The sequence below is a fragment of the Phacochoerus africanus genome, chromosome 2, assembly GCF_016906955.1.
Source record: "Phacochoerus africanus isolate WHEZ1 chromosome 2, ROS_Pafr_v1, whole genome shotgun sequence".
In the NCBI taxonomy this organism is placed as follows: domain Eukaryota; kingdom Metazoa; phylum Chordata; class Mammalia; order Artiodactyla; family Suidae; genus Phacochoerus; species Phacochoerus africanus.
The window spans coordinates 268,362,637-268,389,870 of record NC_062545.1 but is presented as its reverse complement, the minus strand read 5'-3'; the positions used below and the strand labels follow the sequence as shown (position 1 = coordinate 268,389,870).

Here is a 27,234-nt window from a genome sequence, read left to right as displayed (position 1 = left end):
GCTGAACTGCCTGGCTTCTAGTTCCAGCTTCCTCATTGCCTACATGCCTAACTTCAGGAAGTACTTTAACCTCTCTGTACCTTAGGTTCTTCACTGGTAAGCTGGACAATAAACACACCTATCTTAAGTTTGTTTGCGTATATGCTCTTTGAGCCATGTTTTTAAAGCTATGGAACTCTGTCAGAGGAAATCTATTTGAAATTTAGACATCTAAAACAGTAAAAAGTAGTTCTATGTGGTGGGTCCCTTCTTTTCCCTCTAAGATATATCTCCACTACTCTCTAAAAATCACTAGCCTAAGACAAGTGACCTAATGACTTTCACTTAAGTATCTGTTAAATTGATGTTCAGGGCAAAGTACTTTTGTAAGTCAGGAACTTGGGAAATTATTATTTGTATTTATCTAACTCAATATTTTGGTACATAAACCATGAACCTCACATTAACAACCAAAATGTGACTTTGCATTTTGCAAAACAGTTGGCACATCTTTCTGATTTAGAATGATAGTTACAAGATGTCAGAAGTGAAAGAGGTCATTCTTAGCGATATGTTTACGGGTGGGGAAATTGGATTCTAGAGAAGTCTTTAAAGCTATGTTGCAGCCAGTCCACATGTGCTCACGTTTTAGTCCTCTTTGTGCACCATTGTCTCTCATTTCTTGCGCTAAATTGCACAGCCAGTTCATCACCAGAACCAGGGTAAGCAGATAGTTTTCACCATTTTTGGAATCATGCTTCTTTACATACTTTTTAAAAACAGCAAGGGGTTTTCTTGGCTTTAATGTTGACTTTGCTCTGAAGGGTTATTTCTGAGACTATGGATTGGTTTTTGTTCCTCCAATTGATCTTGAGGTTCTCTGAAGGGCCTTGGACTTGGGCTGCTTAGATATTCCAAGATGCCTTTCCTTATATTGATAAGCTCTTATGGCTCTGAGTAAGTGCCATGTATCATTAAATCTAGATCACAGGCAGACTACATGGGAAGGAAAGATACTCTAAAATAAAAATGTGCATTTTATTATTTACCTGGGCAAGTAAGCAGACCAACTGTAGCTGAAAATCTTAGAGGAAATTTAAAGTTTTCCTGTCTGTCAATGATCTTATATTAAGGAAATAGCAGATACTTGCATAGGCATCCATGCCAAGTCACATAGAGTCTGGACCTGAACACCCAGTGGCTGAGTTTCCACAGTTGGTCTCTCAGGCTCTAGGCTCTTTTAGTCTCTTGAGGACCACACAGACTCTTGTGTTGGATTTTCTGTCTCCCTCCTCCCAGCGGGCTCTTCCTACTTGGGATCATTGTTAGGCCATGTACCTTTGAGTTTTAAGCACTTTTATTTAACTAAGCAGGTCCTAAATCTGGCTGGTTATACCCTAGAATCACCTTGGGGAACTTAAATTTTTTTTCTGGGACCCCATCTTGTACCCTCTGAATCAGAATCTCTGGGACCTGGGAATCTAATCTATTTTCAAAAAAATTCCTCAGATGATTTTGGTCCGCTTGTGGACCTAAATTCTAGAACAAGTCATATAACTGACTCCAGTCCTGTGACTCAGTCCTGGATTCTTAAGGGAGAGAATCTAATTGACTCAGCCTGTCCGATGTCAGTCCTGGTCCCTCACCACTTTTTTTTTTTTAAAGGGGAGTTGTATATATGTATCTTCATTCTTCTTAGTCATGGATAGATTAATAGCAGTTTTCAAGGTATATTCCCATAGAACTTTGGTGTTCTGAGTTGCTGTTAAAATCGAATGTTGCTGAATATTTTCTCCCAAGTCACAGAAAAAAATAATGGATAGAATACTTCAATTTTAAGCAGAATTTTCCTTTGTTGAACAGAAATTCTTAATTTGATATAATCAAATACATCAGTTTTTCACATTATAGTTTGTGTTTTTGAAGTCTCATATCCTTAGCTATCCAAATCTATGGTTTTGGCTTTGGACACTGTTAGGGAAGGATTGTAAGGAAAAATTCCTAGAAGGAGATAGGTTAGAAATGGAAAAATTGTAGATAAAGAATGAGATTATCTCAATTTCAATTCCTGATTCTTTTCTGCATAGACAGTCATGTTGTCTGGGAATAGGAACAATGTTTTGTTTTCCTTTTCAGTCCGTATGCCTTTTGTTTCTTTTTCTTTCTTTATTGTCCTGGCTAGGCTCTCTAGTATGATAGAGAAATGGTGAGGGTAGACATCCTTGCCTTGTTTTCCAATCCTGGAGGGAATATAGTCTTTCACCATTAAGTATAATGTTAACTGTAGGTTTTCCAGAGAGGTCTCTTATTAGGTTGACAAAGATCTCTGTTTCTAGTTTTCTGAGTTTTTTTTTTTTTTTTTTTCAGTCATGAAAAAAATATGTATATTTTTGGTCTTTTTAGGGCTGCACCCACAGCATATGGAAGTTCCCAGGCTAGGGGTAGAATCGGAGCTGCAGCTGCTGGCCACAGCCACAGCAACACCAGATCCAAGCCACGTGTGTGACCTACCCCACAGCTCATGGCAACACCAGATTCTTAACCCACTGAGTGAGGCCACAGATCGAACCCGAGTCCTCATGGATACTAGTCAGATTCATTACCCCTGAGCCATGATGGGAACTCCTATCATAAATATGTTTTGAATTGTTTTAAATGCTTTTTCTGCATCAGTGGATATAATTATGATTTTTCTTCTTTAGCCTATTAATGTGGTGTCAGTTATATTGATTTTTCAATATTGAGCTAGCCTTGCATCCCAGGAATAAACTCCACATGCTCATGTTGTATATTATTGAATTTACTAAAATTTTGTTAAAGATTTGTGTGTTTATATTTGGGAAGGACATTGGTCTGTAGTGTTGTGTGTGTGTAGAATTAATTTTTTTGGTGGGGGCTACTGTCTTTGGTTTTGGTATCAGAGTAATACTGGCTTTGTAAAATGAGTTGGGAAGTATTTCTTCCTCTCATTTTCTGGAAGATAAATTGTATACAATTGGTATTCTTTAAATATTCAATAGAATTATCCAGGGAAACCATTTGCATCTATTGAGATGGTCATTTGACTTTAGTTCATGTTGTTGGCATTTCTGATGTTCTTTATTGCTTGACACAGATTTATATTACCATCCAGCATCATTTCTTTTTACTTGAAGGACTTCTAACATTTCTTGTAGTGCAGGTCTGCTGCTGATGAATTCTATCAGCATTTGTAATGTCTAAAAAATCTTTATTTTGCCTTTACTTTTGAAATATTCTTTGGGAATAGAATCCTACGTTGTCAGTTTTTTAGTACTTAAAAGGCATTGTCTACTGTCTTCTTTTCTTTTTTTTTTTTGTCTTTTTGTTGTTGTTGTTGCTATTTCTTGGGCCGCTCCCGCGGCATATGGAGGTTCCCAGGCTAGGGGTTGAATCGGAGCTGTAGCCACCGGCCTACGCCAGAGCCACAGCAACGTGGGATCCGAGCCTTGTCTGCAACCTACACCACAGCTCACAGCAACGCCGGATCGTTAACCCGCTGAGCAAGGGCAGGATCGAACCCGCAACCTAATGGTTCCTAGTCAGATTCGTTAACCACTGCGCCACGAAGGGAACTCCGTCTACTGTCTTCTTATGTGCCTTGTTTTTGACAAGAAATCTTCTGTCATTCTGTTCTTTGTTCCTCTGAATGTAACACATGTTTTTTGTTCTGCTTTTAAGATTTTATTACTGGTTTTGAGCAATTTGCTTATCATCTGCCCTAGACGTCTTTGTTTCTTGTGTTTGGGGTTTGTTGAGCTTTTTGGATTTGTGCATTTATAGTATTCATCAAATTTAGAAAATTTTTGACCATTACTTTCCCAAATATCTTTTCTGCCCCTCCCTGCTTTGGGGATTCCATAACATTCTTTTATGTTCCTTTCATCTTTGCTGTGAACCTAAAACTTCTTGGAAAAAAAAAAGTCTTAAAAAAATTTGAGGAGTAGAAGTTACATGGATTGTGTAGTTGAAAAAATTCACAGGGACTATACACTTAAATGGGTGCATTTTAGAGTGTATTAATACAGACACTGTTGTATATTATATATGTAGAATTGGTTTAAAAAAAGTAGGAAATCTGGAGCCACACTGTCAGATTCCAGCTTCATCTCTTACAAGCTGCTGATTTTGAGAAGGTAGCCTTTTATTTCAGTTTCCTCATTCCTAAAATAGGAATGATAATAGTTGCTCTTTCACAGGGTTGTTGGAAAGATTAAATGAGATAATACATTAAAAAATGCTTAGAACAGTATCTGACACATAGATAGGTGTTTAGTAAGTAATAAGATTTAGAAACTGCTTACTCTTGTGCAGAGTATCTTACTCTTATTAAATGATAGTAATCTTACTCTCACAGGCTTGGCTTGAGGATTAAATGAGAAAGAACATAAAAGCAGGTCATCAGTGAAATAATTTATTTCGCAGGTTGACTCGGGAGCTCCCTGAAAATTATGTGTAAAAAAAAATTTAGTCCCTTTTCTGGGAAGATAGTGAAGCTTTTCAGGGTCTGTCTTTGCCACCCCCCAATCTAAGATTAAAGTTGCTACTTTAGGGAGTTCCTGTCATGGCTCAGCAGTTAACGAACCTGAATAGCATCCATGAGGATGTGGGTTCCATCCCGGCCTTGCTCAGTGGGTTAAGGATCCGATGTTGCCGTGAGCTGTGGTATAGGTTACAGACATGGCTTGGATCTGGCGTGGCTGAGGTGTAGGCTGGCAGCTTCAGCTCTAATTCTACCCCTAGCCTGGGAACCTCCATCTGCCTCAGGTGCGGCCCTAAAAAAAAAAAAGACAAAAGACAAAAGAGTTGCTACTTTAGGAGTTGAGTTACCTGGTGGCCTAATGGTTAAGGATCTGACATTGTCACTGCTGTGGCATGGGTTCAGTCCCTGGCCTGGGGACTTCTGCATGCCATGGGTGCTGCAAAAAAAAAAAAAAAAAAAAAAAAAGGAAAAAGAGTTGCTGCTTTAAACAACTGGGAGTAGTTTTTGAAAAGGCAGTGTGGTAATGTCATGGCAGAAAAGTCAAGGGCTTTGGAATCTGAAAACGAGGAAGAACCGGGAGTCACTGCTTCCTATCCTCAGTTTCTTTTACGTTAAACAGGAAAAATAGTACTATCCCATTACCTGAAAATGTTTTGACAGTCAAGTTCAGAAGTGTATGAGAATTCCATACATTCACAAATATTCACTGTATTACTGACTGAGAGGAAAAGTTGTATATCTGGAGACTCTTGATTTTCATACATTGCATTTGTTCAGTCATTTTTCTTGTAGAAAAGAGGTTTTTTTTATTTTTCACTTTTGTTTGAGTGTGAATGTGTACCCCTTGTTCTTTTAAAATTTTTTTTGTAAGATTTTTCTTTTCTATTATAGTTGATTTACAATGTTCTGTCAATTTCTGCTGTATAGCAGAGTGACCCAGTCATACATATATATATGTGTACACATTCTTTTTGTCGCATTATCCTCCTTAATGTTCCATCACAAGTAACTAGATATAGTTCCCTGTGTTATACCGTAGGATCTCATTGCTTATCTACTCCAAATGCAATAGTTTGCTCTACCCCTTGTTCTTAAAATCTCTTTATTCCCAGAGTTCCCATCATGGCTCAGCAGAAACAAATCTGATTAGCATCCATGAGGACACAGGTTCCATCCCTGGCCTTGCTCAGCGGGTTAAGGATCTGGTGTTGGCCTGAGCTGTGGAGTAGGCCAGCAGCTATAGCTCGGATTTGACCCCTAGCCTGGGAACCTCCATATGCTTCTGGCGTTCCTGCCCTAAAAAGAAAAAAGACCAAAAGAGAAAAAAAAAATCTCTTTATTTCCTAGATTAATATTTCTATTTGGATAGTTCCTTATTTTCTGGGTTGCTTTTAGTAACAGTATTTGAAAGCTTAAGGTTTTTAGTCTTCGAAATATACAACAATGTCTGGATTACTTACAAAGCCTGTAATTTGTAAGGTGAAACAATTTTTTGAAATATAATAAATAATACTCTTTACCTTGGCTTAGTATCTGTTAGTTTACAAAGCACTTCCTCATTTTTCTGTCATTTGATTCCTGAGACAACTTTTGAGCAGAGCAAGGCAGATATTATCTGTTGACAAGGGAGGAAGCTGATGCATGAAAGGGTAAATGACTTGTTGTAATCCCATAGTGAGTAAAGGATTTAGCTGGAATTGGAATCCAGGCCCTCTGATAGTCTAGGGCTCTCCACAGAACCACTTAACATTTTTCTGGGAAAGTCTTGGTAAAAAGCAGATCAGGGAAACTACTATTAATGAATGGTGGTTTTAATTTTTTTATTAAAAATTTTTTAAACAACCTGAAACTTGAAAAACCAGAAAAGTCGGCAATATAGAGAATTTTTCTAAAAGTTAAAAGTGAGGTGCTGACCTGACATCCCATCACCCCTGAATACCTCAGTGCACTTTTCCTAGAAACAAGGGCATTTTCCTATGTAATCACAATACAACCATCAAAATCAGGAAATTCATTACTATATCTAGTCATTTGAACTCTTTCTCATTTTAGTCTTTGCCTCAATAACATTCTTTACAGAAGGATCCAGATCAGCATCACATGTTGCATTTAGTTGTCATCTCTCCAGTTTCTTTCAATCTTAAAGGCATCTTCATCCTTGATTTTCATGACCTTGACACCTTTTGAAAATTACAGGCTGTGTATTTTTCAGATCTTTGAATTCGAATTTGTTTCCTCAGAATTAGGTTGAGGCTAGGCATCTTTGACAGGAATATCATGGAAATGATGCTGTGCTCTTTATGTCCTTTTGCTTTTTAAGGCTGCACCTGCGGCATATGGAAGTTCCCAGGCTAGGGCTCACATTGGAGCTACAGCTGCCAACCTACGTCACAGCAACTTGGGATCTGAGCTGCGTCTTCGACCCACACCACAGCTCATGGCAACACCAGATCCTTAGCCCACTCACTGAACGAGGCCAGGGATCGAACCCGCAACCTCATGATTAAAGTAGTTTTTTTGCCAAACTTGTACACTGAAAAGTTACTCTTTACCATTGCAATTAGTATTTTGGGAAAAGATACTTGGAAACTCTGTAAATACTCCATTTCTCATTAAATTGTCAATTCTTTCATTTATATCAGTGTGAACTCAGCGTGGACTTTGGTTAATAATCTGTTAATATCATCATTGATTTTGATTCTCACATTACCCAGATTAGGCAGTGGGGGCCTCTTTAAGCTGTCTCCTGTATCCTTTTGACATGTCCCCATCAAAGGAGCACTTCTTTGCTTTCTGGTACAGTAAGATGTTGCAGTCATACTTTTTCTGCCTCAGCCCTGGAATCAGGTATTTCTCCAAGGAGCCCTGGTTCCTTTTAGAGGAGAGTTGTATTTAGAAGCTAAGGTCTGGGTACGAGATATGCTCACTGCTATTAGAGTATTGATCCTGCCAGGGCCCTCTCAATAGACAATGCCAAGAAGTATGTGTGTGTTACAAGTCAGGTTACATTTACAGTTCTCTTGTATATATTAATTGAAAATCTTGAGTTTACTTTGAGAGCTCCAACTCTGTAGAATTCATTGTAGTTTCTGCTCACCTCAACTGTGAGAGGGCAGACTTCCTTTCTGGTCTTGGGCTTGTGCATTCGGCGTGCTCCCCCATCACCTTCCACCTCATGTGGATGCTCTCCTCTTTCACCTTGCTTTCCTGGGATCACAGTGCCTACTCCGGTGGTTTGACATGCCCCTGCTCTCCTAACTGCCTTTGGGATGCCCTCTCATCCTGGTGGGCAAGCATCCTCCCACCCACACGATCAACCTCCTCCCACCTGCCCTGGCTCCCCACCCTACTCAAAGGTGCCCTTGTGCTTGGACATGCCTCTCAGGCTCTTTTGGGCTCTGACACTCATGTTGGGCTGTCCTTCCTCCACTTAACGTTTCAACATCCAGTTGTGGCTGCCCTTGGATGCACATGCTCTTTTCACCTTGCTCAGGTTCTGGTTTCTTGGGCCAGGCTGATTCCCTCTCAGTGGGTGACTTCATTCACTCTGATTTGACCGCTTATTGTCAGGCCACCTCACAGCATGGATGTCCTCCTACCTCACTTAAGATCTGATGCCTCTTGTCAGATCACCTTCTGCAGGAACATTTTCCTCACCTTGCTCCAGCTTTCACATCTCAAGCTGGGCCATTGCCGATATGGATGTCTACCCTGCTCTGCCCACATAATAGCTTTAGTACTAAATTGTTCAGAAAGAGCAGAGGAAAACCTAGGGGAGACTCTTAAATTTTTTTAAGGACAAAAATATTTATTAATGAAATGGATGCCATCTTTGCAAATGCTCTTAGTTAATATGATTGAAGAGTTTAGATTTTACACTGCTGCTCAGCACAGGAGAGAATTTATTAAAAGTACAAGTCTGCAGTGCTGAGGGGGTATGCAGGCTCTTTCTGCTTGGTATGCAGCTCTGCTTCTTCCAGTTAACTTGCTTTGCACATTGTGGCATAAGAATCTTTACATAGGGATCTATGGAGAGGTAAGACTGTAGCTTTGTTAATCTGATCCTGAGAACATTATTAGAAATGAAAAGTTAAGTGTGGAATCTTGAAACAACTTGTTTGTATAATTACACAACAAAGTTAATCATTTTCTAACCAGTCTCAACAGTGGCGGTGTTCTTCTATGGACGTGTTAACTTGTTATGTGTTAGAAAGCACCCTTTCTTTGATAGAATATTTTCAGCCTAGAAAAATGGCTTTAATTTTAGAGTCTACAGAAACAAATGGAGACTTGTTGAAAATATTAACACTAACTTTTTTGCTTGTTTATCTGGCTTAAAGGAATCAATGTTTATTAGGTGACGTTTGCTAGCATGTTCTGAAGTGTATACAATTTCCTTTGACCATGTTGTCAACTTTATGACAATTCGGTTGATATGAATTTTGAAATACGGTAACTCAGCCCCCTCAGCTTCTAAGTCTGTAACAAAGGAGACAGTGTGCTAAAGTTTTACCCTTTATAGAGAACAGGTTGCTATTTTGTTTTAGAATACTAGCTATTTTGGGAGTTCCTATTGTGGCGCAGCAGAAATAAATCTGACTAGGAACCATGAGGTTGCGGGTTTGATCCCTGGCTTTGTTCAGTGGGTTTAAGGATTTGGTGTTGTCTTGAGCCGTGGTGTAGGTCGCAGATGCGACTTGGATCCTGCATTGCTGTGGCTCTGGTGCAGGCTGGCAGTAACAGCTCCAATTAGTCCCCTAGCCTGGGAACCTCCATGTGTCACGGGTGCAGCCCTAAAAAAAGACAACAACAACAACAAAAGAATACTAGCTGTTTTGAAGATGTGATAGCTGGGAAATGAGTAGGGGGTCCCAGTACTTCGTGTCTCTGTCGGCACTTCTCAGGAATCCTTCAAGGGATGAAGGCCTAGCGCTGCGGCATGGTTACCATATGTAGCAAAGATTCATTTTATGAGGAGTTAGTGTCACATTTTTCTCCTAATCTCATAATATGTTGTAATTGAAGAAAAGTAGGTCCTATTTGAAAGCTGATGATCCAGCAGGGTGATCAATAGCATGATGCTCTTAAAAAAACAACAAAAACATTAGCTTTCCTGCTGCCTGAATATTGTCAAAAGCCTTTGTCTGTTCCATGACTTCAAGCTGAGTGTACTTAATCATTTTGAGAACGTGGCCCTGAGCACTAAGCGTGGCCCTTCCAGTGAAGCACTGAGAATTGTGTTCAGAAGAGTGAGGTATTGAATAGAAATGCTCTCTTGGCTTACTTTCAGCCTTCGTTTTTCCAGAGGCAAGAATTGAGCCGACATCCCTTCATTGAAACAAATTTTAGCCGCTTGTGTGTCATTTTGTTGTTGTTGTTGTCAGCAGGTGTGACTTATTGATACCTTTGACTCCAAAGGAAAACATCTTAAAAGACTAACAGGTGTAAGCAGTGTGTATTCAGTAAATTGCCTCTTATTAGAGAAAGAGAAGCAGTTTTTGGGAACTGGAAACTGCATGTCAGATGTTGGAGGAAAACTCATTCATCAAACATTTATTGTGCCAGGTGTCAGACTAGGGATATGAGAAGGCAGTTGGTGCCCTCAAGGAGCTGCCAGTCTAGTGGGAAAGACAAATATTTAATTAGAGGCACACTGGTTTTTCACCTTGGCTGCACACTGGAATAAGTTGAAGTTGGAGGGGAAGAAAACAGTACCTGGAGATTCTGATTTAATTGGTCTAGGGTGTGGCATCAGGGCTTTTAAAAGCTTCCTGAGTAATTGTGTCAGGGTTGAATGTGGTAGGAGCTGCAAGAGTGGGGAAGCACAGGGTGCCTTAGGGGGTGTCTAGGATAAGAAGGGGCCAGGGGTATTGAGAAGGCTTCCCAGAGAAGGGGAAACACCTGAACTAGGGCTTGATGAATGAATTTGCCGAGTGAAAAAGACTGGAAAAACAGTTCCTTGCAGAAGAGTAGCTGAATGATGTAGAATAGTAAAGTGGTTAGTGCCTTTGGATGATCCTTGCCGATTCTGCTACTTCCTCACATTTCAGTGTCCTCATCTCTAAACTGGGGATAATAATACTGACAAAGCTGTTAAAGATTAACTGAGACAATGCATGTAAAGTGCCTAGGATCATGCCTGGCACACTGGGAATAGTAGGGTAGTATGGTAATGATGTTATCATTAGAGAATCAGAGCATGGTTTGTTTAGAGAGCTGCAAGTACTCTGTGGCTGGATCTTAGGGTGCAAGGCTGCATGAGGTAAGGATGGGTAGCAAAAAGGAGACGATTGGCAGATGGACAGGGTTACAGATCATGGAGGTATAGGAGTGTAAGGCAATTAGTAATGGAATATCATGGCAGAAACAGGACATTTCCATAGTAATAGGTTATGATATGATGTGTTCTGGGAAAGCTTGGGTCCACATTGGAAAACTGGCTTGAGATATGATATTCCTAGCATCATTACGTGTAGTAAATTACCAGCGAGTGTTAATAGGGCAGAAATAGGATTTTCAGTTCCTTTAACCAAGTAGTTAAAAAGGTTGAGCATCTTAGGAGTTCCCATTGTGGCTGAGCAGATGAAGAACCCAACTAGAATCCATGAGGCTTGGGGTTCAATCTCTGGCCTCTCTCGGTGGGTTAAGCATCTTGTGTTGCCACAAGCTGCAGCATAGATTCACAGATGTGGCTTGGATTTGGTGCAGCTATGGTGTAGGCTGGCAGCTGCAGCTTGGGGTTCAATCCCTAGTGCCTGGGAACTTCCATATGCTACAGGTGCTGCCCCAAAAAGCAAAAAAAAAAAAAAAGAAACTTAGGTAGTTTTATATTGTTTACTATGGATAACAATAGAAGAATGGGAGTAAGCTACATTGCTTCCACAAATGCCCTTTTTCTTGGAAATCTTTTGTTATAAAAGCATTGTTGAAATGATGGATTGTTTAGGTATGCCTCATGTTTATTTTATAAGTACTAGTTTTTGGAAGAAGAATTCCATTTAACTATATCAGTGGTTCTTAAAATGCGATAACTAGGGGAGTTCCCCTCATGGCTCAGTGGAAACGAACCTGACTAGCATCCATAAGGACTCACGTTCCATCACTGGCCTCACTCACGGATCTGGCGTTACCGTGAACTGTGGTGTAGGAGGCAGGCACAGCTCAGATCTGGTGTTGCTGTGGCTCTGGTGTTATGCTGACTGTTACAACTCCTCTTCTACCCCTAGCCTGGGAACTTCCATATGCCATGGGTGCGGCCCTAAAAAGATAATAAAAAAAAAAAAATGCAATCACTAGTCCAGCAGCATTACTGTTACCTGAGTAATATTAGACATGCTAATTTTGGGGCCCTGCCCCAGTAACCCTGGAGGTGGGGCTAGAAATCAGTCTTTCAACACGATAAAGTTCATTTATTATTAAAGTTTATTTATTAAAATCTTTTCGGCCCCCGGGAGGCTAGTGTACTTCCTTTATTCCTTCTATTCCATAATTATTTGATTCCAGCTATGTGCCAGCCACTGTTGAGGTATCTGGGAAAGACTAGTGGTATCACAGACAAAATCCCTGCCCTCTTGCAGTTTACATTTAGAGGCGAGAACCTGACAATAAACAAGGTTGTGATTGGTCTGATGTGGAAAATTAAAATTAGATGGTAGGGAGTGTGTTGGGAAAGACTTTCCTGAGGAAGTCAGTTACAAGCTGTGCTTTGAATGACAGGGAAGGCCACCTATATGAAAATCAATACAAAGGCTATAAGATAGGAATGAATTAGGTGTGTTTGAGGAGCAGGCAGAGGGTCAGGATTGCTGGAGTGCAGTGGGCAAGGGGAGAGAGGTATGAAATGAAATTGGAGAGATAGGTAGAGGCCAGATCATGTAGGACCTTGTAAGGACTTTATTCCTCTTTTTTTTTTTTAATTGTAGTAAAATGCACATAATATAAAATTTACCAGCCTAACCATTTTTAAGTGTACAGTTCTAGTGGCATTAAGTACACTCATGGTGTGCAACCGTCACCACCATCCATCTCCAGAACTAAGATTTTACTTTTGACTTTGAGCAGTGTGGGAAGCTTTGGGGAGTTTTTTGAGCAGAGAACTGACATAACTTGACCTTTAGAATAAAGGAATTAGCAGCCACTAAGTTGAAATCTGACTGTAGGAGGGCAGGGAGGGCGGGACCCGTTAGAGTATTACAGTAATTGAAGTGAGACGCTGGTAACCTGTTAAGGATGGTAGGATTGGGGATGCCAAGACCCACTGAGATTTTGGATATATTTTGGTGATAAAATCAACAGAATTATGTTGATTTGGCATATAAAACAGAGGAATCAAGGATGATACCAAGTTTTTTGTCTTTTTTTGCTTGCATAACTGGTGGAGATCAGGAAATGCAGGTGTGAGGAAGAAAAATGCCATTTGTTAAGATAGAAATGCTTCTTAGAGATCCAGGTGGGGATGTTTAATAGACAGATAAAGGAATCTGGGTCCAGAAAAGAAGTCTGATTGGAGATAGGACTTTGGGGCTTGTCAGCATTTGCCTGGTAATTAAGGCCATGAGATTGAATGAGATTATTTAAGTAATGAGTGTGGACAGGGAGAGGTCCAGCACTAAATTTGAGTGTAGGGGAGCTTATGTGGGAAGGAGCACAGGAGCAACCAGTGAGGTCAGAAGAGTACCAACAGAGGGTGATGTCCTGGCAGGCAGGTGAAGGAAGTGTTCAAAGGAGGGCAAATCAATCAACTGTGTCAAATGCTGCTGAGAGTTTGAGTAAGATTAAGCATCAAGAATTAACTATTTTGGGAGTTCCCAGGAATGAATCTGACTAGGAACCATGACGTTGCGGGTTCTATCCCTGGCTCTTGCTCAGTGGGTTAAGGATCCGGCGTTGCCGTGAGCTGTGATGTAGTGTAGGTCGCAGATGCAGCTCGGATCTGGTGTTGCTGTGACTCTGGCGTAGGCCTGCAGCAACAGCTCTGATTAGACCCCTAGCCTGGGAACCTCCATATGCCTCAGGTTCGGCCACAAAAGACAAAAAAAACAAAAAACAAAAAAAGCCCCCCAAAAAACAAAACTATTTTGACACATTTTAGCAAGGTGGAGGTTGTTGGTGATCATGACAAGTTGTTTTCAGTGGTGTGGTGGGTTCAGAAGCCTGGTTGAAATGTGTTAAAAGAGGACAATGAGTTTAGGCAATGTTGGGACATTCTTTGCTTAAAGAGATAGCAGATCTATACAAAACAACTTAGTCGCACAGGTTAACATGTCAGAGCTCCATTGTTTAAAAAAAAACAATTTGGGTGGAAACAACCCAAATGTCCATCAACAGATGATTGGATTCGGAAGAGGTGGTGTATATACACAATGGAATACTACTCAGCCATAAAAAGAACGACATAATGCCATTTGCAGCAACATGGATGGAACTAGAGAATCTCATACTGAGCGAAATGAGCCAGAAAGACAAAGACAAATACCATATGATATCACTTATAACTGGAATCTAATATCCAGCACAAATGAACATCTCAGAAAAGAAAATCATAGACTTGGAGAAAAGACTTGTGGCTGCCTGATGGGAAGGGGAGAGAGTGGGAGGGATCGGGAGCTTCGGTTTATCAGGCACAACTTAGAATAGATTTACAAGGAGATCCTGCTGAATAGCATTGAGAACTATGTCCAGACACACATGTTGCAACAGAACAAAGAGTGGGGGAAAAAATGTAATGTATATATGTAAGGATAACTTGATCCCCTTGCTGTACAGTGGGAAAATTAAAAAAAAAACCAAACAATTTGGTATGTAAGACTTTTACATGCTCCTGTTTGTTCCTTTCATTTTTTTTTTTTTAATGAAGAAAATAAGCTTAAAAGTGAAAATTTGGGTAAAAAATGTGTGGAGTCTGAAGAATCCCCCTGGAATCCTAGGGTCCCATAGAACACATGTTTTTTGAAAGCCATTATCTTAATCCAGAGGAGTGATATTCTGAGATGAAATTCAGCCAGTTGCAAAATAGGCTTAAGAATATTTTTAGGTTTTAGAGGGAATCTTCCTGGTGCTCTTCAGATGACCTTAGAACATTCCTTTCTTTCAACAAATCCTTTACTTTGAGATCATTTGAGTGAAAGGGATGTTCCATGTGGTATTTTCCACAAATGTTTTGATGACCAAAGGATGCTGATCTTTAGGTTTTTTTGTACTCTCTTGCATGGGGAAAAAAATCATAAAAACACTTAAAAATGGCATTCTTAAAACTTTAGTTTACTTTTATTTAGTTTTTAAAGTAAGATACACTGACTTAAAAGTTATATTTGACAAAGGTATATTTAATTTAAATACCTTGAATTTTAGAGTAGCTGACTCTTTTTCACTCTATGTACTTAATTAAAGCGAAAGCCCAAATTTCTCTTCAGTGAGGAAATGGTGATCCTTCACAAGAGAAATAAGTAGATCTCCATTTGACAAAAATATATTTTTCTTTCTACTCTTAAAAAGAAGTAGAGGGAGTGCCACCCTATTCTGTGGAGTCTAAGATATCCTTTTTATAAGATGCACTGTTATTGTATGTATTATTAAAAAAGAAAAAAATGCTGCCATTTAGAATTATAAGACTCAAGAGATTGTAAGATTGAAAATGTGAGGAAAAAAAATTCATCTTAGAAGCATTGCAACATAGAATTTGAGTGGCAGGAGGTCTGAGTTACACTCCTGGTTGTGTTTCTAACTAGTTGCGTTCTAACTAGTTGCTTAGGATCTCTTTGCTTCAGATGCCTTGTCTGTATGGTGAGAGTCATGACTCATCCTCATACTTCAGAGAATTATAATGAGGATGAAATTAGATAAATGAGGTAGTTATTTTGAAAAGTGGAATCTAAATGGCAAATTCAGGGAATTTAGTTGATCAAAATTAACCCTTAGATTGGATTAGGCAACTCAAAAATTGTCTTCTCTGAGCTTTATTGTCAGGTTTAAGATAGAATTCAGTCATAGACATTTGAATGTGTAATAATTTCTTCTTCTAAATGATTTCATTCAATCTGGAAAAAAATATCTTTTTATTGTAGTTTCAGAATCAAAGATAAAAATATTACCCCGATATTCTCATCACTCAGAATGAACAGCTGTTAACATTGTTAGTGCCATGATCTTTTAAAAATGTCATATGAAATAGTTATGACATAGAAAGTTTGTAAAAGGATGTAATAATGCACATTCTTGTTATTACCAGTGCAAGTGAAACCCGTTGTGTGGAAATAGTCTCTTAAATTTAGGTTAGCTTCCTATTTTTGTAGTAGTCCAATGAGATAGGATACTGTTCTCTTATTTGAGTCTTTAAAACATGTAATTATTTAACTTTATTATCTGAATGTCTTATCCTGGAGTATGAGGGAGAAGGCTACTTTGTGTTAGTGTTGCCTTGCTTTGACTTTCCTCAAAATTCTACTTATGGCTTTGGAAATCCAGCAGTTTAAACTGGAAATACAACATCTGTAAAGTCATAATTGTTAGTCTGATGTGTGCCACGCTGTATCTAGACAAATTTTGTGTGTGTATGTGTTTTTAGTGTTTCACAATAATTCTTCTAGTTAGGTATTTTCGTTTTACAGGTTAAAAAGGTGTGACTCAGAAGTTGAGTAACTTTCCCTAAGTTCCAAAGACATTAAGTTGTGGAGCTAATGATTTTAATCAGGATCTGCCCTATACCACAGCCTGAATATACCTTGCTACCTCAATTCTTGTCAGTAATCACATTGTCTTTCTTTTGTAGGCAAAACCCAGAGACCACGTTTGAAGTGTATGTTGAGGTGGCCTATCCTAGGACAAGTGGCACTCTTTCAGGTATTTGTATGTTCCATTATATAGTGTGTTTATTGTATGAGATAGCCATGCACATGGGATAATATGTGAATATTCTAAACTATTATTTATCTTTAAGTATATTTAAGAATCTTTCCTTTTTATCTGTGCCCACATCATCCTAGGGAAAGGAGAATAAGCATATTGAACAATTTAAGAGTCATTGGCTTTAATAGCCTTGAAATATAGCTTTATTTATTGTAATCATTGGGTTTTGGTTTGTATCTTTCAGAGATACCTGAAGTCAACTATTTAGTTTGAAATACTGTCACCTTGCTAACAAGGAGGGTTTAGAATTGGGTTATAAAATAGTGTAAAGGAGGAGTTCCCGTCGTGGCGCAGTGGTTAACGAATCCAACTAGGAACCATGAGGTTGCGGGTTCGATCCCTGCCCTTGCTCAGTGGGTTAACGATCCGGCGTTGCCGTGAGCTGTGGTGTAGGTTGCAGATGCGGCTCGGATCCAGCGTTGCTGTGGCTCTGGCGTAGGCCGGTGGCTACAGCTCCGATTCAACCCCTAGCCTGGGAACCTCCATATGCCGCGGGAGCGGCCCAAGAAATAGCAACAGCAACAACAACATAATAAATAAATAAATAAAATAGTGTAAAGGAAAATCTCTGCCACTAAACTAGAAGATGTTTGAAATGGACTTAATTCAGTAATTTTTTTTTTTTTTTTTGCTGACTCACAGCATATCAAAGTTCCTGGGCCAGGAATTGAATCCAAGCTGAAGCTGTGACCTGTGCCACAGCTGCAGCAACACTGAATCTTTAACTTGTTGTGCCAGGCCAGGGGTCAAACCCATGCTTTGGCAGCGATCTGAGTCACTGCCGAGACAACACCAGGTCCTTATTAACCTGCTGCACCACAGTGGAAACTCCCTTAATTCAGTAAATTTTATGTCTGCTACTAAAAAAAAGTTTGGAAATTAGTTGAAGGAAACACCTCCTCTGGCTTTAGCTTTTGGACTAATTTGGACATGTATTCCTGAACAACAGGGTTTTATATAAGGTTAGAATTATCTTGTGCAGGCTGACTAAATCACTTCTTGACCCGAAAGACTTCTTGGTTAATGAGAAAAAAACACAAAAATAAAAAAACCCCTTCTGACTTAGTGTTCTTTTTCTTGGTGCCTAAGAGAGTGACACCTTTGCCAAAGCAGCTCTTGGTCCACACACACCAACAGTTGCGTATTTTATTTGCTGTTTAGGGAGAATGAATTTATTTGGATTAGAAACTTAGAGTAATCAGGAGTCTAATAGTAGTTATACCTGTGATAGGCTGTACAACCTTGGACATACTTTCTATTTCATTATTTTAATTAGATTGCAGTAAAAGTTACCATTTATTGAGTATCTGTTGTTCTCTCTTGTGCTATACGCTTGTCATGTATAGTTAGTCCTTACAGTACAACTCTTAAAGATAGTTGGATGGCATCTTCATTATGCCTGTGAGAAAACAGAACCTGAGAGGTCAGATAACTCACCACGATCATATAGCTACTGTGTGGAATTGCCAGGATTTTTGGTTCAAATCCTTTTCAACCTGAGTTGCCTTCTTGAGGGCAGCAACCCTGTTGTACACATCTTTCCATGTCATCTGCAGGGCTTTGCATAATGTCACCAATATTAGTCAAAATGAATGCATTTCTGGAAGTTCCTGTATGATTCGGGGGTTAAGGATCTGGCATTGCTGCAGTGGTGGTGCAGGTTTGATCCCTAGCTCAGGAACTTCTACACACTGTGGATACAGCCAAAAAACCCAAAACTTTTCCCTTAGTAAAAGTGCAAACTGTGTGAGATCCTTTCTGGATTATCTAATGAAGGCTATGAAACATGTTTATCAACTTACAGTCATTCCAGAAGTAGAATGTTAATATCCATGTTAAGTTATGGCTCTAATAGTTCAAACCATTGCATTGGGAAAGGGAGGTGGCTGACACTAGGTGTGTTCATGCAGCAGCACCTCTGTGGGTTGACTTGACAGAGTAGTTGGTGACAGCTGTGATTGGACAGCTTTAAGGACAAATTTTTTTTTTCTTATTTCTGCAGTTGCTGATAGTCTCTCTTTCACCATCATAGGACTTTTTTCCCCCAAAGTTAAAATTAATTTTCTTGGGGAATATAAAGTTTGATACAAATAAGATGAGTAGAATGAGTTACAAGTAAGATGGAAGAATGAACAAAATAAAGGGTCTTTACCTTATTATCTTCTCCCTGTAACCTAATTCCTCTCCCTATAGACAGTTCTTTTCTTGTTTACCTCTTTAGTTTACTTTTTGAAAACTTTTAATTTTGAAAATATTGCATTTATTTTTTAAGAATTTTATTGGTGTATAGTTGATTTACAATGTTGTATTAGTTTTAGGTGTACAGCAAATACATGTATCTATTCTTTCTCAAATTCTCTTCTCATATGGGTTATTACAGAAAATTGAGTAGATTTCCCTGTGCTATACAGTAGGTCCTTGTTAGTTATCTATTTCATACGTAGTAGTGTGTAGATTTTTGGTTTGCAGTTGCCCTGAAGTTTTGATATAGGAGTCTATATAAATACAAGATTGTTTTAAGTTGTTGGTCTCTTAATTGCAAGTACATCTCTAGTGTCCTGCATTTGTACCCTCTTTTTCTCATGCTTTCTGATTTTGGTAGCATAATTGTGCATGGATGATTTCCTGTCTTTACTGTATATATGCCTTTACTGGTGAGCCTTGTTATTTGTGGTATTTTTGTTTTTAATTGTGGGCTTTTCTTTTCTGCTAGAGAAGTTCCTTTAGTATTTGTTGTAAGGCTGGTTTAGTGTTGCTGAATTTTCTTAGCTTTTGCTTATCTGTAAAGCTTTTGATTTCTCCTTCAAATCTGAATGACAGCCTTGCTGCTGGGTAAAGTAATCTTGGTTGGAGGTCTTTTCCTTTCATCACATTAAGTATATCATGCCACTCCCTTCTAGCCTGCAGAGTTTCTACTGAAAAATCTGCCAATTACCTTATTGGGGTTCCCTTGTATGTTATTTCTTTTCCCTAGCTGCTTTCAGTATTTTCTCTTTGTCTTTAATTTTGGTTAGTTTGATTAACATGTGTCTTGGTGTATTCTTCCTTGGGTTTATTTTATATGGTACTCGTTGCGCTTCTTGGATTTGAGTGAGTGGCTCCTTTCCCATGTTAGGGAAGTTTTTGGCTATTATCTCTTCGAATATTTTTTATGTCCCCTCTTCTATTTTCCTTCTGGCACCCCTATAATACAGATGTTGGTGTGTTTAATGTTGTCCCAGAGTTCTCTGAGACTCTTCATTTCTTTTCAGTCTTTCTTCTCTTTACTGTTTTGCATCATTGATTTCCACTAGTCTGTCTTCCACCTCACTCATTCTTCTGCCTCCTGAATTCTGCTGTTGGTTGCTTCTGAAGAATTTGTTGTTGTTGTTGTTGTTGTTGTTGTTGCTATTTCTTGGGCCGCTCCCGCGGCATATGGAGGTTCCCAGGCTAGGGGTTGAATCGGAGCTGTAGCCACCGGCCTACGCCAGAGCCACAGCAACTTGGGATCCGAGCCTTGTCTGCAACCTACACCGCAGCTCACGGCAACGCCGAATCGTTAACCCACTGAGCAAGGGCAGGGACCGAACCCGCAACCTCATGGTTCCTAGTTGGATTCGTTAACCACTGCGCCACGACGGGAACTCCTTTATTTCAATTATTGTATTTTGCATCTCTGCTTGCTTGTTTTAAATCTTGTATTTCTTTGCTTGGTGTTCTCTCTAAATTATCAATCTTTGCCTCCAGTTTATTTCCAATGTCTTGCATCTTCTTCAGCATCAGCAGTGTAAAGTCTTTTTCCTGGAGGCTTTTAATCTCCAGATCGCTTAGCTGTTTTTCTTGGGGTTTTTTCCTTGCTCCCTTATCTGAGTTATAGTTCTCTGCCTTTTCATTTTTATTTTTACAGTTTTTTGGTGTGGTGACTTTTTTGCAGATGGTAGAGTTGTAGCCTCTCTTACTTCTGATGTCTGTGCCCCTCGTGGCTGAGGTTGGTATGGGGGCTTGCTGTAGGCTTCCTGATGGGAGGGACTGGTGCCTGCTGGGTGGGGCCAGATTTTCCCAAAATGGCCACCTCCAGAGAAACATATTCTGATGAATATTCCCGAGAGCTTTGCCTCAATGTCCTTCCCCTACAATGAGCCACAGTCACCCCCTGCTTTCCTAGGACATTCTGAAAGAACTGCAGTCAGGTTTGACTCCTATGGAGCCTCTGCTTTGCCCTGGGATCCAGTGCACATGAAAGTCTGTGTGTGCCCTTCAAGAATGGGGTTTCTGTTTTCCCCAGTCCTTGAGGACAAGCCCCACTGGCCTTTAATGCCAGATGCTCTGGGGGCTCTTTCTCTCAATGCCAGATCCCCAGGCCTGGGGTCTTGACAGAACTCTCACTCCTGTAAGTGAGTCTCTGTGATACAGTTGCTTTCTAGTCTGTGGGCTTCCCACCCAGGGGATATGGGGCTGCTTAAATCACATAGTCGCCCCTCCTACCTCTTGATGTGGCCTCCTCTTTGTCTTCTGGAGTAGAATATCTTTTTGAAAATTTCCAGTTCATTTGGTTGAAGGTTCAGGATTTGGTTGTAATTTTGTTGTTTTTAGGAGAGAAGTTGAGCTCCAGTCCTTCTATTCCACCATCTTAATCCCATCTCCTGTAGTAGTGTATATATGTCAATCACAACCTGCTAATTTATCCCACTGCCCCACATTTCCCCTTTGATAACCGTAAGTTTGATTTTAAAATCTGTGAGTCTGTTTTGTAAATAAGTTCTTTTGTATCATTTTTTTGTTAGCTTCCACATATGTGATTATCATGCATTTGCTTTCTCTGTCTGATTTACTTCATTTAGTATAATCTCTAGGTCCATCCATGTTGCCGTGAATGTCATTATTTCTTTTTTTTCTGGCTGAGTAGTATTCCATTGTATATATGTACCACATCTTCTTTAACCATTCCCCTGTTGATGGACATTTAATTATAAGAATAGTTAAGTCCACATCCCCTTCCTTTAGATTCATCAATTATTATTTTGCCATATTTGCTTTATCACTCTATATGTATTTTTTGCTGAACCTTTTGAATAAGTTGCAGACATTGTGACCCCTCATGCTTAAGTACTTAAGGATTTATCTCCTAAGAATAAGGGTGTTTTCTTAAATAACTCTTGTACAGTTATTGAAATAAGAAAATTTTCTTTTCTTTTCACTCACTTGTGGCATATGGAAGTTCCTGGGTTAGGAATTGAATCCAAGTTGAAGCTTTGACCTATGTTGCAGCTGTAGCAATGCCAGATCCTTAACCCATGGTGCCAGGCTGGGGATTGAACCCACAGTGCTATAGAGAAAATGCCAGGTTCTTAACCTACTGTGCCACAGTGGGAACACCCAAGCAAATTTAATATTGACACAATGTTGGTTGTCCATATTGAATCTGTGGTCCCAATAATATCCTTATAACACTTCACCCTCTGATCCAGAATCCAATTCAGGATCACATGATATATTTAGTTTACACATTGATTTATTTTCTTGGGCTGGAATAGTTTTACAGCCTTTCTTTACCTTTTATGATATGTTTTTGGAGAGTTTAGGTCTCTTGTTCTGTAGTAAGTCCTTGGGTTTTAGTCTGATTGTTATCCTCATGACTGAAATCAGGTTATGGATTTTTGGCAGGAGCATTTCAAATGTGACATTGTGTCCTTCTCAGTGTATCATATCAGCAGGGACATGATGTTCATCCCATTATTTGTGGAAAAAAGTGCATAAAATTTTTATGTACCGTTTAGTAATTATAATTGAAGCACCCATGTTACTGCCATCCAGGTTAAGACATATAATGTTACCTGGTTCTAAGAAAATTCTGGTCCTGGCAAGAGGCCCCATACCCTAGCCCTATGCTTCAGAGGACCCTGCTTTGGCCGTCTTCTAATGTGCCCCTTTCCATGGGGAAATGAATCTGCGGGGTCTATGAGACATGTCCACTTAGAGCCCGAACCCTTCCATTGCAGAGAAACTTTAAGTACCTAGGATATGAGAGTCTTTTGCCCCAGTGGCCCCAGGCTTATTTCCAGAGTCTATATGAGTCTTGCCTGTGGTCTTTCCTTCTGAGGGTGGGCTGGATTCTGATGTATACACCCGTAGGCCCAAGGAGTCACCTAAGGGTATCTTTTTATAGGAAGTGGGCATGGGATGGAGGAGCTTGGACTTGAGAGTAGAGTCCCTGTGTGTGAGGTCCCTGGCAGTGTAGGGTGGAAAAGGAGAGATGGCAGTGGGCCAGTGGCCAGTTTTCTGTGAATCATATTTCTACCTGGAATCCAAGAAGTCTTGGTATGAATCTGGCCTTCCAGGTTGTTATAATAGGAGGATGGAACATATTTAATAGTTTGTTAGCTTATTTCATATCTTTTAGATGTTTAGATATATGGTTTGTGGGTTTCTGTTTGTACCCTTGCCTAGGCCCTGTAAATGTTAGAGGTGGGGCTGGCCAGTGCCCCAGAAGTCCCTCCCTCCACTTCTCCAGAGGTGACTACTATCCTGACTTTGTTTTTCTTTGTAGTTTTCCCACATAAATATACCTCCTTGAAAAATTTAATTTGGTAGTGCCTGTTTCTGAATTTTATAGAATAGAATTACTCTGTATGTAGTTTGGCTGCTTTTTTGTTCAAGACTGTAAGGGTCCTTCATGTTGTTGTGTGTATCTGTAGTCATTCATTTTCATTGCAGCATAATACACTTTAAGATTATATCACAGTTTATTCATTCTACTCTTGAAAACACTTGAATTGTTTCCAGTTTTTGGCTATTTCAAGCAATGCTGCTGCAATCTTTATTATACATAAATCCTGGAGCATGTAAATATACATTTACATAGGATATATGCCATACTTGATTACTGGATTATGCTAAATTGTTTTCAGAATTGATTGTGCTAGTGTTTAATAGTCTTTATTGTTCAACATCTTCATCGATCTCGATGCAATTAGATTTGTTGGGTTTTGTTAACCTGTTAGTTATGTAGTTGCTCTCTCCTTGTAGTTTTTATTTGCATTTTCCTGGTGACTAATGAGATTGAGCACCTTTTCATATGCTTATTGGTCTCTTGAATATCTTCCTTTTTAAAGTGTCTGTTCAAGTCTTACTCACTATTTTGAGTTTTCTATCTTTTCCTTGTTGATTTATAAGAAATTGTATATTATGTGAGTTAATTATCCAGTTAAGAGTGTTGTAGATTTGATCTCTTAAACTATAGTTTGTCTTTCTTTCTGGTATCTTTGATCAAAACTTCTTGATTTTCATGTCTATAGTTTATCAATATTTTCCTACCCTACAGATATGAAGCTATTATCTGTATTTTCTTCCCAGAAATTTATAGTTTTGCCTTTCACATTTAGGTCTTTAATCTATTAAGAATTTTAGTTTTCTATTAGATGATTAACATCCAGAAAAGCTAAACTTAAATTTGGTTCCTTATCCATGATTTTGAAAATATGGGAAACTGAATAAAGCCAAATTACTGAGATAAGCTATTCCTCTACATAAAACGTGTTTTTGTAAAATGGTCAGGTACTTCTAAATAATACCTAAAAAATTACCTCACAATAAAAGGATGACAAATGGGAGAAAGACCAGTAAGAAATGTTACTAGACTTTAAAGACCGTTCTTTTTCCCACTGATTACTTATAAAATCTGAACTAGTGAAGACATGTAATATAAACTCTCATGTGTTTTTGTGCTCTGAAGAGCATTCCTTGACATCTGCGGATGGGACATGTAAACTGTCAGGTCTGCTCAGATATTGCATCCAGACCTATGACACTGAGTGGGACATCTTCCAAAGACTGTGCCAATAAAATTTGTGTACAGGAGTTCCCATTGTAGCTCAGCGGTAATGAGCCTGACTGGTACCATGAGGACTTGGTGTTCGATCCCTGGCCTCACTTAGTGGATTAAGGATGCTGCATTGCTGTGGCTCTGGCATAGATCGGTAGCTATAGCTCTGATTTGACCCCTAGCCTGGGAAATTCCATATGCCATGGTGTGGCTCTAAAAAGACCCCCATCCAAAAAAAAATTTGGTATACAAACTGAACTCATGGTGCCACTTACTTTCTTTGGGAATTCATAAGATTTTCTAGTTTTTAAAATGAGCAGATAAGCTGTACCTTAATACTTGATTTAAGGTAACTTTTTGTCTACTTCTGCAATCTTTTTTTCTTTTCAATATATTTGCCTTTTTCTGATATTATTTAATGCGTTATTTTTGCCATTATTTTTGCTATTTAGATGATTACAAAGAATCTGCCTTAAAATTAGTCTTTGTTCCTTGGATCTGCATCTCTGATCTCTGCCAAAATATCTGAGCAAACTTAGGTATAAAATTTACGCTCTACAGTACTAGTGTCTGGGCATAATCTTCTCTTTGAAGTTTGTTCGCATCCCCCAGGGGGATTAATTCCCTGCTGTGAGAAGGTGGGTTAGAAAGCACTGAAACTACTTTATGGGTCTTTAATTGGAGGATTTAGTATACATTTTGTTCTATAAATTTCTGTGAGAGTTTCATTCTTCTGATTTTCTTATACTATGCTGTGTTATTTGCTCATTGTAAGAAAAAAAATTACTAAAAATTTTTTAGTTGAGTACATATTGCAGATTATCCTGGTGTTTATTTTTTTTTTCTATTCATCTTTAAATTTTTAGTGGCTTGTTTTCTTATAGTTTTTTGAGAACGTATAAAATTTAAAAATTCTTGAAGTTATAAAGAAAAAAAAATCATCACTCAGTAATAACTACTGTGAATGTTTTGGATTTCCTTGTAGGTTGTGTGTGGGTGTGGGTAAATACATAAACTTTTCTCCCCAGCTTTTGCTACATGTGTGTGTTTTTCTTGTTCCTCTCAAATTTATTGTTAAACTTTTCCTAAAGTTAATATATCTTTGTAAAGATCATTTTAGTTGCTATAAATCATGACATCATGTTTATGTGCTGTATTTACTTATTAATCTTGAGATTATTCCCCGGGTTCTCCTGTTGTCAGTAATGCCATTGAACATCTTTTGTGTATAATCTTGTTATTTAGGTATGTGATTTTAATGTTTTAAAAAGAAGATGGGTTATTTTGAGTAGATCTTTGGTCTGCTTTGTTCCTAATTTTTTAATGCTTTCTTTTTTTGTCAGTTCCATTTCGTGTACTCGATTTGTGTATTTGTTCAAGAACCCACTTGCAGGGGAATCCAGAAAATGAACACAGTCCCCACCATTTGTGTAAGTTCCCAGAGCCGAGTTCAGCCTGTCAGACTGAAGGTCTCGAAAGAGGGTGCTCTTGGCAAGACGGATGAGCCTGCCTGGTCGCATGATCAGATGGTACTGGCCATGCTGAAACTCTGGAATGCATTGCAAACACTAGTGTCTCATTACAGCTGGCATCTCTGAGCCTGCTGCAGACACTCTTTGGCAGGCGCTTAGCACTGGGAGTGCAGCGGCATCGAGTTCTCAAGGCTGTACTGCAGACCAGCTTCCGTCTGTGTCTGCTCCCCTCCTAGAGTTTTTAATACCTTAGCCCAGTGGCCCCTTTTTTAAAAAGTAGTGGATAGTCAAGTTGAGAAACTGTTGTGAGAACTCTGTGAAAAGAATGCTTAAGATGAAATGCTTTGCTGAACTGAGTTTTGCAGCTACATTGGTGTTAGGCAGTGACCTTAAAAAAAAAAAAAAAAAAAGGCCAAAAACCAAAACAAACAAAACTGCCACCTGGCTTTATAATCTCTCTTAAGTATCTGTTCACATTTCTGACATTTCTGTATTATCAGTTTCATGAAGAAAACTGGATCTTGGCCAGCTTAAGGTACTGAGAGCCAGGTTTATTTTTCTGAACTTACGCTTTCATTTTACAGGATTCCAGTTCTGGGATTTTGGCCTATGATCAGTGTATGATCAATATTATTAGAAATTTTTAATTTTTTTAATTTTTATTTTTTGTCTTTTAGGGCTGCATTTGCAGCATATGGAGGTTCCTAAGCTAGAGGTCGAATTGGAGCTATAGCTGCCAGCCTACATCATAGCCACAGCAACAGAGCACCCAAGCCATGTCTGCGACCTACAGTGCAACTCAGAGCAACGCCAGATCCTTAACTCACTGAGTGAGGCCAGGGATTGAACCTGCATTGTCACGGATACTAGTGGCTCAGTGGAAACGAATCTGACGACGGGAACTCCCATTAGATATTTTTTAAAAATTGACTTGGAAAAATAAACAATTTATGCTGTCTCTTTAAAAATGATGTGGAAGGGGAGAAAAGCCCCTTTAAAAGTTCTTAAACTTCAGATAAAAATAAGGATATTCTTTGAGGTATAACACAATTTATCTTATTTCTTTTCAAGAATAAGATAATAAATCAGTAAATTTTTGAAGAATGATGACACAGTAGCTAACTTTTTTGAGTCATTATGACTCATCACTTGTGTTTTAGGGTTCCTTTTAAAGCCTTGAACAACCCTCTAACATGGTTCTTATTTTTGAGGAAACTGAGGCTTAGAGAGGTTAATGTAATTGTTCAAGTTGGACAGCCACAAGTGGTAGAATCAGGATTTTAATTTCATTCCTGTGGCATCTTCCTCAAAATAACTGGATAATATTACCTGTACATGTAGTAGAAAAATCAGATAATGTAGAGGAAGAAAAATTAGGCTTATAGAGCAAATCAGGGAAGAGGGCATTTTTAGTCATGAAAGATAAAATGTTTTTTTTTTTTTTTAAATTGAAGTATAGTTAATTTACGTTAATTATATTGTTTCAGGTGTGTAGCAAAGTGATTCAGTTGCACGTGTGTATATACTTCCAGATTATTTTCCTTTATAGTTTATTACAAGATGTTGAATATAGTTCC

The 27,234-nt window shown here is 38.9% G+C and overlaps 1 protein-coding gene across 9 annotated transcripts in view; it reads left to right on the top strand.

The window, feature by feature from the left end:
* DENND1A (DENN domain containing 1A) overlaps nt 1-27,234 on the top strand; it is a 518,366-nt gene that overhangs the window by 24,391 nt on the left and 466,741 nt on the right. For all 9 annotated transcript variants that reach the window (XM_047768359.1, XM_047768362.1, XM_047768357.1 and 6 more), the window contains exon 2: nt 16,248-16,318. In XM_047768359.1, coding sequence (XP_047624315.1) covers nt 16,277-16,318 — 42 coding nt within the window. In that variant the 5' untranslated portion in view covers nt 16,248-16,276. The remainder of the gene's footprint in view (nt 1-16,247; nt 16,319-27,234) is intronic.